The sequence below is a fragment of the Octodon degus genome, unplaced genomic scaffold (assembly GCF_000260255.1).
Source record: "Octodon degus isolate 3935 unplaced genomic scaffold, OctDeg1.0 scaffold00048, whole genome shotgun sequence".
NCBI classification, from domain to species: domain Eukaryota; kingdom Metazoa; phylum Chordata; class Mammalia; order Rodentia; family Octodontidae; genus Octodon; species Octodon degus.
Genome location: NW_004524624.1, coordinates 9,003,611 through 9,017,604, shown reverse-complemented (window position 1 = coordinate 9,017,604; position 13,994 = coordinate 9,003,611). Strand labels below are relative to the sequence as shown.

Below are 13,994 nucleotides of genomic sequence, written 5' to 3'. Positions count from 1 at the left end.
CTTCTTTCCTCCTCCCCCTCCTCCTCCTTCCCCTCCTCCTCCTGTATCTGGTACAGGGTTTCACTATGCAGCTTGGACTTGTACTGATCCTCCTGTTTTCAGCCTCCCTAGCGCTGGAATTACAGGCATGCACCATCACACCTGGACTCGGTGGCCAGCTCAACGTACCCCAGAGGCAGGGCTGGCATGGCATGCAGGACCAGGGATTGAACCCTGGTTCCTGTACTTGCTGAAATAGGTCTGTAGTCTGCTGAGCTATCTTGCCAGCAAGATTTCATTCTTTCTATCCTCCCAAATTCCTAATGTCATCCCCAGATCCTAGAACTCTACCTTAGGCTTGAAGCTAATTCCTTCACATTCCAGGATAAGAGTTAGGTCAGATTCTCTTCTTGTTTTATTTTTGTCTTTTGCTATGCAGTTCAGGCTGGCATTGAACTCACTTTTGTAGCCCAGGCTGGCCATGATCTTATAGCAATCTTCCTGCCTGAGCCTCCCAAGTGCTGGGACTACAGGCATGTGCCACCATGTCTGGCTAAGATCCTCTTATTGCACTGACCTTCCTCTCAAACTGAGGCAGGAACTGTAGCTAGTTATTACTAAACCCATTTTCCTTTCTTCTTTAAATTACAGCCTCACTTCACAGTTTCAGGGCAGCCTCCTGACTGACCTCTGTCCAGTGGAACCACTTGGAGATAAAGCCTCAAAACACATCTATCTTAGTTACTTTTCCCATTGCTGAGACTCAGTACAGAATAGTCACAACTTAAAGGAAGGAAGGTTTATTTTGGACCACAGTTTGTAGAAGTTTCAACCCATAGTTGGCTGGTTCCAAACTAAGACACCCTGGCAGAGTGGCATTACAGAGAAGGAGCAACCCATGGCATGGCAGGCAGGAAACACGAAGGATCATGGGTAGAGGAGGGATGTAGCCCTTCCCAGCCACACACACAGTGATCTATTTCTTCAGGTTTCTCCTATCACCTCCAGCTGTAAACCCATCTGAGGACTAATCCAGAGATGCACATCACACACCCATGACTCAGTTACCGCTCCAAATCCCCAACTTTGAAAACACAGGTTTTGGAGGAAATGTAGATATAAACAGTGATAACTGTTGGGAGCCCCAGAAGTGAGGAAATTGATCAAATGTGTGTAGGTGGGACTAGGCTTCAGCGCCTAAAGCAAACAAGCTACCTCAGTCCTGAGATAAACATCCTGTCTGGTTATGGTCAGCTGTTAGCCACTAGGCAACCTTTCATCACAGGTTACTAACTGCAAAACTATAAATAAACATAGGTTTCGTTGTGCATGGAGTTAGTCTTGCCTATCAGGCAGACCAGCAACCACCTCGCTCAGCTTTTGTCTTCTTGTCTATCTTTTCTCATTCCTGCCGCAGTGTCTCCCCAGGTAGAACCAATCGCAGTGAGACCAATGATCCCTACAAATGGTCACTGTCTTACTCACTTTCTTTGGTGCTAGAACAAAATACCTGGCACCCACAATTTAAAGAGAAGTTTAAGGGCTGGCCAAATAGCTCAGGATTAAAGTGCCTGCCAGCAAGTGCAGGGGCCAGGGGTTTGATCCCCAGGCCTGCCGAGCGGACCCTGCTCCTGGGGCATGCTGAGATGACAATTGAGACTGGACATGGTGGCACACACCTGTAATCCCAGTTCTTGGGAGGCTGTTAACAGGCAGATCACGAGTCCGATATAGTAGTGAGACCCTGAACCCCCAACACCCTGTAGACTCTTCCCTAAAAATACCAGAGAGAGAGAGAGAGAGAGAGAGAGAGAGAGAGAGAGAGAGAGAATGTTTATTTGGTTTGTGATCCAGAGGGCCAGCCATCTGGCACCAGAAGAAACAACGTGGCAGAGGTTCATGGAGGAGGAGAGGAGCATAGGGGACAGGAAACACTGCAGGGAAGTGTCTGGGCAGGAGGTACGCCCTCCCAGGTCACGCCCACAGTGACCCCCCTCTTCTAGACCCCACCTCCTAGCAGCAAGCCAAACATAACTCGGCCATAATCCATTCACCTCCCCAAAGCCCCACGTGTTGCATGAGGTGTTCAGGACACATCTAGATATAAATCAGATTCAGGTCTAACCACGGACATGTTTTATCTGGCAGCTAGATGTCAACACCCGTACCAGTTTGGAAGACAGGAGTTGGAGATGACAGAAGTTTTGTCAGCTAAGTTCCTGTAGTAGTTATTCATAGTACAAGATGCAGACATGATATCCTGTCCAAACACTATCTGGTAAAAGTTTCTTAACCTTGGCCTCCTCCTGAATGTCCTACTGACCTTATGCAATTACTGAACATCCTCTCCTTCTCCTGGGCCTGCACAGCTCTGGCTGTCACACGAGTGGACCCCTCTTCTGCAGCCCTCCCTGTAGAAGCTGCTTAGTTTCCCACCACATCCTCCAGGGGGGGCCCAGGAGGTGGCTCAGTGTAATAAGCACTTCCCTGGCAGGTGCAAGGGCCTGAGTTCAATCCCCAGTTCTGAGAAAAAAAAAAAATCCTCCAGGGTCCTGAGGAAGCCAGTGTCACCCCACCCTATTGTTCTTCATGGCAATCCTTGCCCCCTTAGCAAGGTGCACCCGCCACACTGCTGCCTTTCCTCTCCTACTGTGTTTTCACCTGGCCTGCCCACTGTGCCCATGGGTTTTGTTGGCGGACTCCCCCTTCCTCCAGCCCAACTTGTTGCCTCTGCAGATCCCTATTTTTCTACCAACAACAGGCCTTCAGTGTGCCTTGGTCACAGAAGTGCTTGAGTGACATGGTTTCCAGACTGCCACAAAGGCTTTTCCGGTTCTCCCTTCTTCCACTTTTACCTGCATGGCAGGCCTTGCCTATTTCACTGAGAAAGCTGAGGAGCTCTGGCATGGACCTCTCCATTCATCCTGCTGTGTGCGTGACACTGCTTACTTCTTGGCCTTAGAGTCAGTCACATGGCTGCTCTCTGACTTGGATTCACCTTTACTCCCCATCACCCCAAAAGTTTCAACCTATTTCTACTAGTTCCAAAAGAATTTATAAATGTAACCTTGAAAAATAAAACAAAATTCCCAGAAAAAAACAACAACAACAAAACAACCTGCATCCATTTCCTCATATCCCGATCATCTTTTCATTTGTTGTAATTTGGATTTTACTCCCTTCCTAACTTGCTCTGGCAAATCTACCTCCTCTTTCCTCCACCAAATCCAAAACCCTCTTTGTTAGCTGCCATCTTTCTTACTTTCTCTTCTGCATTTGACACGCAGCTCTTATCACTTTGGGCAGCTGCCCTGGTTCTGCTCTCTGGCACTTAGAGGGTCCTTGATCTTCTGCCCCAACTTTAAACCCAGTGTGGCCAGAGGCTCTATCTTTCAGTCCTTTTCTCCTTCTCTGTCACCCCCTGCTCTGCTTCCTCTTTCTTTCGCTCTCAGAGGTGCCACGCCAGTTTTCATACTGACTCCCAAGCTAGCTCCCTCCCAAGCCCCTGGTCAGTGTCCGGAGTTCCACTGGTGTGTCCTCCATGAGGGGGTCATGGGCCCTCCAGGCTCTGTGCATGTAAACTTGAGCTCCTGCTCTACCTCTACTTCACACCTGCTCTTTTGGTTCCCCCAGTGATACCACCTGGAAACCCCCAAGCCAGGAACCCCCCATGCCAAGGCTGCAAGGGCAGGAGCCTGGCATCATCTTAGATAGCTCTCCTGTGCTAATCTGCAGCAAAATTAGTGGGAAAGTCCTGCACTTCTTTGTTTGGCTGCATTTCCCGTCACCCTCACCCACACGGCAGCTCTTACTGTCTCCAGGACAGAGCCCCATAGGAGTCTTCCAACCTGGACTTCCGCCTTCTGTCTTTCTGCTCTTTCTGCGGCCAGTCATCTTTATTGGAGACAGAACTATGAAACTTCCCTAGGCTTCTGTTGCTTAAAGACACTCAAGGTCTGTCCATAGCAGGAGCTCTGAAGCTTGCCAGCGGCTGCCCCTGCCCTGCCCACCTTCTCCTTAGATGTCTGCCCTCCCCGAGGCCTTGCTGTTCCAAAGTCCCCATGCTCCTTCCGGGCGCTGTGCCTTTGCTCTCCCACTGCCTGGTGAGCACCACCTAACTTCTGGGACTGGCTCAGGTACAGCTTCCTCTAGAAAACCTGTTCTGTGTTCAGGGTAGAATGGATTCACTTCCCTTTGGGCCTGCACTGCATTCCTGATATGCCCTGGGGTGGGATGGGAGGAATTTGTCGGGGTGCTCTGTGCCCGCCAGTTATGCCCCTTCATTGCTGTGGACCGGATGCCTCACCCAGAGCCTGGCAGGTGCTCAGCAAGTTTTTCCTGTTAGTGCTGAATGGGAAGGTGGGTATGTGGGAGGCCCTGGAAGGGTTTAAGATTTCCAGTTACAAAAAGGCTGAGCATGGGGCAGTGAAAGTTTATTTACTCAGAGAGGGCCCTTGACACCCACAGCACTTGCTTCCTGTTGTGTGCTGGGATCCAGGCAGAGGGGCCATCAGGGTTGACTCTGCTGATGGCATAGCGACTGTTACTGGGGTGACTCTTCTTCCAGCTGCAGCTGCAGAAAGATACCTGCAAGAGACAGCTGAGCTGAGTGCCGAGGGCCAAGGCCACAAGGACTGGAGCTTGCTGCGGTGCCGTGAACACTTTGCTCCCAGTCTCCCGCAGCAGCTGTCCTGTGGTGCAGGCTGTGTAAGTCCTATTTAACAAAACATCCCAGCTGAGTTGTCCTTCCCAGCTCCATGTCTGCAGCACGTGCAAAATCTCACCCCTTGAGGGCTGAGCCCTGCTTGGGGCCGGCTGCTTAGCACTCTTCCTGCCTCCCATTTGCTTGGGGGTGGGCTGTGGCAAGGCTGGGCTGAGGCGAGGACTTCTTTACCTGAGGACTTGGCAAACACTGTCTGCTGGTCTCTGCTCCGGGCAGTACAGGACATATAGAGCTTCTGGTCCTCAATCTTCTCCACGTGGACGTCCAGGACAGCCAGAGAGCCCACGGGAAGCAGGCTGGGGGAGCAGGCAGCATAACTCATCCCCACCTCCGCACTCCTCTGTACCCCCTGCTCTTCACCCCCTGCCTCTCAGGGGCTGTTTGGTGGGCCCCAAGCGAGGCAGCAAAGACTGTCTCCTGCCAGGGATACGAGTGCTCGGGATTGGGTTGTCAAGGAGGGTGGCAGGCAGAGCTTCCACACCTCAGCTGCCAAGAAGAGCTGCCCTAGTGATGGAAATGCCATGGCTTCGGCCAATGCCCCGGAGCCATACTTACTTTTTTTTTTTTTTGGCAGACCCAGGGATTGAACTCTGAGTCTTGTGTTTGCCAGTCAAGCGTTTATCCTACTGAGCCATCTCCCTGGCCCCATACTTACTTTTTGAACCTGATGTTGAGGCTTAGCGTGAACAGCCCCTCTCCAGCTAGGTAGGCAGTTTTAGAAAAGGTCTCGTCCATCATGGCTGCCAGAGACCCTCCATGGGCGAACCTGAGGATGTGGGTGGGAAACACATCTAGCGCTGGGGCTGCTGGGCAGACGGTCCCACCAGGAAGTGACCACCCCCTGCTCCTCCCCTCCTCAGAGCTTCTTTAGCCTCAGCAGCCAAACTGGAAAGGACACAGCCGCAATCCCAGGGGATCCAATCAGTCAAAATTAGCTGAGCTTTTCTTTTGTTTTGCTTCAGCCTGTGTTAGCGACCACTGACACAAGTATTTTATTTCTCCAGGAAAAAGTGTTCTCACAGCGTTAATGAAAAACATTTTCCTTCTTTGTCAGCTGATTGCCTGCAACAACTGCTGTAATTTGGAAGGGTGCTTGCCCGAAGAGAATGGGAAAAACCCTGAGCTTTTTTGACTTCATCTTTAAAAAGAAGTACAGGATCCTGGGCCACCTCTCACCTTAACAGTCATCACAGCCTGTGGTGGGCCCATGTTTTCAAGACAAGCAAGTGTAGAATGTAACTTACGATATATAAAGTGCCAGCAAAACTGACCTCTGACCACACTGCCCATGGAAAGGTAAGGGCTGCTTCAGCAGGGCTCAGACATGTGCTTCACGTAACCTCTGTTAAGCCCCCGTTGTCCTCTTACAAATGCGGCCTCCATGTCACAGCCACTTCATCATTTAAGTTGGGGAAAATAGAGGAGCACCCAAGTTTAGAATGCAAATGACAAAACAGATTTGAGTTCTTGTTTTTTATTATTACTGTTCTGCTTTCTATTTTGGAAGGGTGGTACTGGGAATAGAACTCAGGACCTTGCCCTTGCCAGGCAGGCGCTTGTGCTGCTGAGCTATATTTCCCTAGCACTATTTTGCTTTTTGAGACAGGTCTTGAGATGTTGTCCAGGCTGTCTCTGATAAATAGCCCAAGGAGGTCTCCAGCTCACAATCCTTCTGCTTCAGCCTCTCGAGGGCTGGGATTATGGGTGTGTGTCACCATGTCTGACTTAAGTTCCTGTTTTTGAAAGTTCAATGGCAATTCTCCATGGACACTGCCAGCTGCACGCACTGCACCATGTGGGCTCGTCTCCTGTTCCTGCCCCAGCCAGCTGCCCAGGCCCTTCACCTCCTACGCTGGTGGGCACTGCTGGGGGCTGTGGCATCGCACATTACCTGTGGAGTCCTTGCTCCACCTGTTTGATCTTGAGCAAGTTGCTAAACCTGTTTGAACTGTAGTTCTTCCTTTTCTTTCTCTCTCTCCTTGCTCTCTTTCTCTTCCTTCCTCCTCCCCCTCTTCTTCCCTCCCTCCCCTCTTCTTCCTTTTCTTCTTCCTTCTTTTTTTTAATCTTCTTTTTCTTCCTCATCCTCTTCTTCTCCTTCTTTTGCAGGACCTTTCCAGCAAACTGCTTACATAGTCCTTTTAAAAAAAGGGTCTTACTGAATTGGGCTTGTGATTCTCCTGCCTCAGCCTCCTGGAGTGCTGGGATTACAGGCATGCACCACCACACCTGGATTAATTTTTCTACTATGAACTGTGAATTGTGGATAAAAATGGACAGTCTTCATCATCCCCTAAATGGACTGAAAGAGGGAATAGTGTTGGTGTCAAAGAATTCTCAGTGTGTTTTTCCCTCCTCACCCTCACTGCCAAGGAAAAGAACCTATTGGCAAGTGTAGGTTCTACAGAGCAGTGCTCAGTCGACCAGAAACTCCCTCCCACTTCCAGTGCCCAAAGGCCTGGGAGACTTCACGTAGTTTTTGCTGGATCCTCCCCAGCCCACTGCCTGGCATGCGCTGGATAGTCTCCATTGTTTTTCTAGCATCACTTCCACAAGCCCCTAAAATTCAGCCACACATCAGCTCCAGTCTCACCTCCTTGGGGTTTCCTTCTTCAGAAGGGAAGGGGCCAATGGCCCAGGAAAGGGAGAGAGCTATTCTCCCATTGTCTGCATGCACTAGTTTGCAGGATAATGTCCCCATGGAGGAGGCTTGGGACTGGCCAAGGGGACAGAAGGATGCCGTGTGCAGCTGCAGCCTGTAGGGACAACGACATCTCTTCCCCACTCTCAGTTGTGCTCAACCCCACTCCAGCTGCTCTCAGCTTCAGGACCCTAAACCTGGTCCTCTGGGAACTCCTGTGCCACCAACTACCTTCTGTGATCGGAGAGGAAATAGGTGCTGGAGAGAAGGCAGACAACCATGCACTTAGTGGCCCGGTAGTCTTCGACAAGAGGCCCCGCGCCAGTCTGGCTTATGCCCAGTTGAATTTCTCATCGGGTCAATTTCAAGTTTGAGGCAGCAGAGTAGAGAGAACACCGTGCTTGGAGTCCAGTTCCTGGAGTCCTAGATCTGACTTGGGCAAGTTCTTTTACCTCTGTGCACCCCAGTTTCCCCACGGGTAAAACTTGGAGTTTGAACAGGTGGTGTCCAATAGCTATCATGTGCTTTATGGCCCGTGAGGATACCCACAGGGGTCCACAGTGCCATGTCTGTCAGTCCCCTTACAGCTAGACACTGCTGACCTATGCTTCAAGTAAGGAGAGGAGAAACCAGATGTTATACAGATTGCTTGCAACAGTGAAGCAGGACCGGAAGTCTGGCTCTTGATTCCAGAATTTGCCCTCTTCCAAATGCATCACATCTTTCTCAAGGAGGCCTCTCAGGTCCTTTATTGCTAGAAAATTCTGAGACCTGGGTAAGGGAGCTCTCTTTAATGCATGGTTCTATGTGACTGGAGCAGGTAGATAAGACAGTGTGTCCTTCCAGGCTTGGCATCTTGAGGCTGAAGCCCTGTTCCTCGCTGGCTCCTAAGAGAGGTGCCGACTCCAGGGCCCCACAGAGGCCCACCCAGCCTGCTGAGCCAAGTGTAGGAGTCCCCACCCCGACCCTGCCTGTGACCTTACCCTGGGGCCCCCTCCAGGTAAGGGCCTGGTTGGAAAAGACAGACGGACCTCTTCTTGGCTGGGTGGAAAAAGATGACGTACTCATAGCCTTGTCCTGCCACCTGGATGCACCTGGTAAAGATGCAGTAGTCACCTTTGTCTGGGGAGAGATGGGCAGTGTCACCGTGGGAGGCAGGAGGGTGTGAGGGCCATGGACCTTGCCGGGATGCATACCCGGGGCTGAGCCTGCCTCTGGCGTGGGGGAACAGAGATAGAGCCAAGGGCACCCAGGATGCGCTCACAGGGAGCCTTCACACTAGGAGCAGATGCACGGTTCCTGCTTCAGAAGGAGCCTGTGTCTGGGGACAGCACTTGGGCGTTGCCTGGCTTGGTGGAGTCAGTATCAGAGCCAGATCAAGACTTAAAACACTGTAGGCATTAAATTTAACAAGGTAATTACTCCTGTGGTCATATGCAATTAAAGACAAAAGTACATAATGATAATAATTTTAAAAAAGACAAAAGTCCAGAGGGCTGGCCAAATAGTTCAATGGGTTAAAGTGCCTGCAAGCAGGCCTGCTGTGCTGGCCCTGCCCCCGAGGTGCACTGAGATGGCAATTGAGAGTGGGCATGGTGGGCATTACAGACCACCTGTAATCTCAGCTCTTAGGAGGCTGTAAGCAGGCGGATCACTACGCGTCTGATTTAGTACTGAGACCCTGAACACCCTATAAACCTTCTCTAAAATACAAAAAACAAACAAAACAAAGCAAACAAACCCCCCACCAAAAGTAGAAAATAGTAAAATAAAGCAGAAATTTCCAAGACAATTACAACTATATACCCCCCCCTTTTTTTTTGTGGTACTGGGGATTAAACTCAGGACCTTGTACTTGCCAGGCAGGTACATAAGCTGCTGAGCTACATCCCTGGCCCTTCTTTTTTGAAAATATTATACTTCTAAAAGAAATTATTTTGATGCTTTTTTTTACCTTTTCTTCTTTTGTCTTCTTCTTCTTCTTCTTTTTTTTTTTTTCTTGTGGCCAGCTCAGCCCACCCTGGGGGCAGGGCTAGTGGGGCATGTGGTGTTGGGGATCGAACCACGGTCCCTGCACTTTTGCCTAAGCTTGCTTAAGCAGGCGCTTTAGACCACTGAGCTATCTCACTGGCTCTCTTTTGTCTTTTTGGGACAGGGTCTCATTGTGCAGTTCAGGCTGGCCCTGAGCTTACTTTGTACCCCAGGCTGGTCTCAAACTTGCAACAATCCTCCTTAGCCTCCTGAGTGCTGGGGTTACAGGTATACACCACCATGCCCAGCATGATGTCCCTGTTTTATGCCATAACCTAAGAGTCTTTTGCCAGCTCTGTCCTCCATTATTTATCACTGGGCATAAATCATACCTAAAAATGATGCAGACAGACAGAAAGGCGCCTGTGCACGCGCATGCGCACACACACACACACACACACACACACACACACACACAGAGAACAAGGTGTTGGTCAGATGCAGGGCTGATGCAGAGTGCTGGTCTGGGCTGAGACCTGTGATAGGAAAGGTTGGTGGTCCGAGGGCTTTGGTGGCACAGGGAGCAGGGCTCAGGAAAAGCTTGGCTGTGAGGAAGCACTGCCTTCAAGAGAGTGGACAGGGTGGGGCACTGAGTCTGCAGTTCTGTGGTGGGCAGGCCTCGGCTGGCAGCAAAGGTGCCTCCTAGGGTGTGCCCTTGTCAGATGGGAGAAAGGGAGCCAGTGAAGTAAGATCCCATTCACCTTTCTCCCTCAGTTGTAGCTAAGGGTGGTTGAAGACAGCTGGAAGAACTTCTGGGCAGAGAACCAGAAGGGGGCCTGTGAATGTCCTTCTGGCCTGCTAACTGCTAGTACAGGCCCCACCACACAGGGTCATTAAAGGCAGGGAGAGGGGGCTGGATAAGCCTACTGGAGAGTCTCAGGCAGGGTCCTGTCAGTGGCGGCTGGGGTACGTGGTATCCACTGGCCTTCCCAGACCCAGCCTTACCTGAGGTAGCTACCAAGCCAGATGGGAGCTTTAGTCCTTGGATGTGGTCTCTGTTGGACTTGAACGAGGGCAGCTTGATCCAGCCTTCTGAGGTGGTCTTCTCCAGAAACTCCTGGTACAGGTTCAGCATGTCTGGGCCCCAGCTGGCATTGGGAAGGGCATAATCTTTCAAGTCTGTCTTCTCTGGGCAGAATCTTGAGACCTAGCAAGGAGAAATCAGGAGGACCAGTTGATGTCCTGGAGGGTGGGACTCCTGCTTGGGTGGTACCTCCAGGTCAATTATTTTTTGTTGTTTGTTTCTTTCCTGGTTTGGGGGATTTTTAGCCTCAGCTCCTGGAGTGTTAACTTAAGGGAAACTACCCATCTTCCTTGAAGATGATTTGGAGACTTCTGTGGGTGACTGAGTCATTGCTAAAGAATCACAGGAGAGGGAAAGGAACAGGGACCAAGAATGACAGCTGTGCTGCTCAGAGACGGCTTGTTACAAGTGTTCAGCTTAAACATCGGTGAATGGTTCTTCTGGCCTGCTAACTGCTAGTACAGGCCCCGCCACACAGATGAGGAAGCTGAAGAAATGTGGCAAAGGCTGTCACTGGCCACCAGGGCAGGTGAGACCACAGTTGATTAGGCATGCTTTTGCAGATCCCTCACCTCAGCGCTATACCAGCTCTGATCACAGCTGTAGGCCTGCCTGGGCAGGGTAGCTCTTTTGAAACACGCTGGGGTACCCTCAGAGGAGCTCCAGGCGGCAAGGACAGTACACCCATCTGTGGAGGAGGGTGTCCTCTATAGTGTCAGCGGCTCACAAACCAATCACAACTGGGAGCAATAAGTGAGCTGCTTGTTAAGACCGCAGACAGGTTCTCTGCAAAATTAGCTGCAAAATTTGCAGTGGAGGAAAGTGATTTGTTGGTGGCCCTGCAATATTCAGACCGGGAGGCTAGCAAGGGTCTGGGTAGATTTACTGTGGGATCTGAGTTGCATGGTATCCCAGAGCACCTCCCCTTTACTGTGGCAAACAGTTCCTCCAATCACTCCTCCTCAGCTCTGGCCACAAGCTGGAAAGAGGCAATTAAGGGTGCTCCTTGGACCCTAGGCTCTGGGGAGAATGTCTGCCCATCTGACTGAGTGGGAACTCACTCACCCGGGAGCCTGTGGAAGATCCAGATGTGGAGGTAGAGTTGAGTCTGGGCAGGATATGCAGAGTCCTGGGCAGGCCAAGTCTAACTGCCACCTGGAAGCCTCTCCTCATCATGGCTAAATGCCTACTTGGAGCTGGGGTGCAGCTGACTCCTGAGGTAACAAGGTAAGAAAGCGCGGTGTGGTGGCACTGGAGCTGTGGGTGCAGCCACCTCCCCTAGCTGCTCCTTTGTGTCACAGGCTTTTGTCAGAATCTTTGGAAAAGGCTGGGCTGGGCTGCTATAACACCCACAGTTGCCTGAGGCCTGTATCTGCCCCAGAGCCCCACCCAGCACTTGAGGAAGGACTGACACTGCCTGGCAGGACTGACCCACGTTAAAAAGAACATGCTGTTAAGGGATGGAATGTGCATGTGCAAGTGGTATGAGGGCCATGGAGCCTTGGGGAGCTACTCTGAAAGAAAAGTGAGGTTTATCCCTTACCTGCAGAGCGCTGGGGCGTCTGTGTGCTGTGAGCTCTGCAGTGGGACCCTGAAAGCTCTGGCATAATCTGGGGACTCAGAAAACCAACTCACAGCACTTAGATGCCCCCTTGCTATGTCCTGGACAGGGTCAGCCAGGGAGGCCTTCACGAGCTGGTCCCTGGCTTGGGGTAGGAGGTGCAATGCATGTGCTGTGTGGGGGTGAGGGCAGAAAATCATCTGAGAGGAAGCAGCAGCAAGGGAACTCGTGTTCGGGCGCATCAGGAGAGGGATAGGAGGGCATTAGAAAGTGCTGGGAGCGAGGTGGGGCCACGTAGAGCAGGCTTTGTCAGGGGCAAGTCTGGGAGCTGTGGGCGGGTAAGTGGGGGAGGGGTGCTCTGCCACCGTCGGCTGAGGTTGGTCTTTGGTGGTATTATTCCTTCTATTGAATGCAAATGGTTAGTTTTCAATGAAAAGCCTCAGTTTTTTAATTTACCAAAATAAAGCATGTTCTAAAGATCAGAAGTGTGCAAAGTAGAATGATGATGATGATGACAATGATATTTTGGCAGATTCTGAAAGATCAAACTGATTTTTTTTTGTGTGGCTGGCTCAGCCCACCCTGGGGGCGGGGCTGGCACAGCGTGCGGGGCAATCGAACCTTGGTCTCTGCACTTGCCTAAGCTTGCCTAAGCAGGTGGTTTAGACTGCTGAGCTATCTTGCAGCCAAAAAAATGATTTAATATGGTAAGTTAATATGGTTACTGAGCCAGGCCATCTTGCTAGCTTCCCATTTCACAGCTCAGAGACAACGAGTTTCACCAAAGAATTTTTTTTGCACATTAAGCAGTGACAGTTAAATCAGCAACTTGACAATTTGATATCTGATACTTCATACTTAATTACTATGCTGAGATACAATGATATTTATAGGATCCATGGGAAATTGGATAGCTTAAGAGGGAAAAGTGGAACTTGCACCAGGCATGGTGGTACACACCTGTGATTCCAGCTTTCCGGAGGCAAGGCAGGAGGATTGCTGTGAGTTTGACAGCAGCCTGAACTGAACTACATAGTGAGTTCAAGGCTGGTCTGAACAACAATGGTGAGACCCTGCCTCAAAAAAACAAGAGAAAGGCCAGCCTGAACTGCATATTGAGACCTTGTCTCAAAAAATTAGCCAACCGGGGCCGGCTAAATAGCTCAGCAGATTAAAGTGCCTGCAAGTAGGCGCAGGGGCCAGGGTTCAATCTCCAGGCCTGCTGTGCTGGCTCTACCCCCGGGGCACGCTGAGATGGCAATTCAGACTGGGCGTGGTGGTGCTCGCCTGTAATCTCAGCTCTTGGGAGGCTGTAAAGAGGTGGATCACTACCAGTTGGATCTAGTAGTGAGACCCTGAACATACTGTAGACCCTTCCCCCTACAAAAAAAAAAAAAAATCAGCCAACCAAACAAAAATAAGAACACTAGAACTTCCAATGCCTGGTACACCAATACTTGCTGGGATTTATTATTATTATTATTATTATTATTATTATTATTTTTAAAGAAAGTGTATTTGCAAGGCACCTAAGCACAGAAGAAAACAAATACCTAAGCCTCAAGTCTGCCTCCCTGAGCATGGGATTCACAAAATTTGTGTACTGATGGGACATACAAAAGCATAGTGTTTCAAGCTGTGGGACAGGTGCCTGTAGGTGGCATAATCAGTGATCTGCACATGTGTAATCAAACTTTATGGCTCTTTCTGTTCAGAAAATCCCAGTATTAGCTAATCTTAGGGTGGAGCTTTGTACAAGACACATCTTGAATCTTTATTTCCTGTCCCCCTTGCTCTGGGTCTTCGGGACCCCTTCCCATCTGCAAAAGAGCTCCTTGTTTGAAGCAAGGATTTTTCTTTTTCTTTCTTTCTTTTTTTTTTTTTGCACAACTGGGGATTGAACTCAGGCCCTTGCACTTGTCAGGGAAGTGCTTATTCCACTGAGCCATCTCCCCAGCCCCAAGCAAGGATTTTTAAAGCCAACTAAAAGAGCAAAGAGGGCTGGAGAGATGGCTCAGTGGTCTAAAGCACCTACTTG

General features: G+C 50.4%; 1 protein-coding gene across 1 annotated transcript; it reads right to left on the bottom strand.

Moving 5' to 3' along the window:
* Positions 1 to 4,499: 4,499 nt before the first annotated feature.
* Positions 4,500 to 11,571, bottom strand: Them5 (thioesterase superfamily member 5). Its single transcript, XM_004632333.1, has 6 exons — positions 11,461 to 11,571; positions 10,317 to 10,518; positions 8,324 to 8,462; positions 5,358 to 5,468; positions 4,874 to 4,998; positions 4,500 to 4,566 (listed from the first exon to the last, which is right to left on the bottom strand). Exons 1-6 carry the CDS (start codon positions 11,569 to 11,571, stop codon positions 4,523 to 4,525), a joined length of 732 nt encoding a protein of 243 aa, XP_004632390.1. The 3' UTR covers positions 4,500 to 4,522.
* Between the last annotated feature and the right edge of the window lie 2,423 nt (positions 11,572 to 13,994).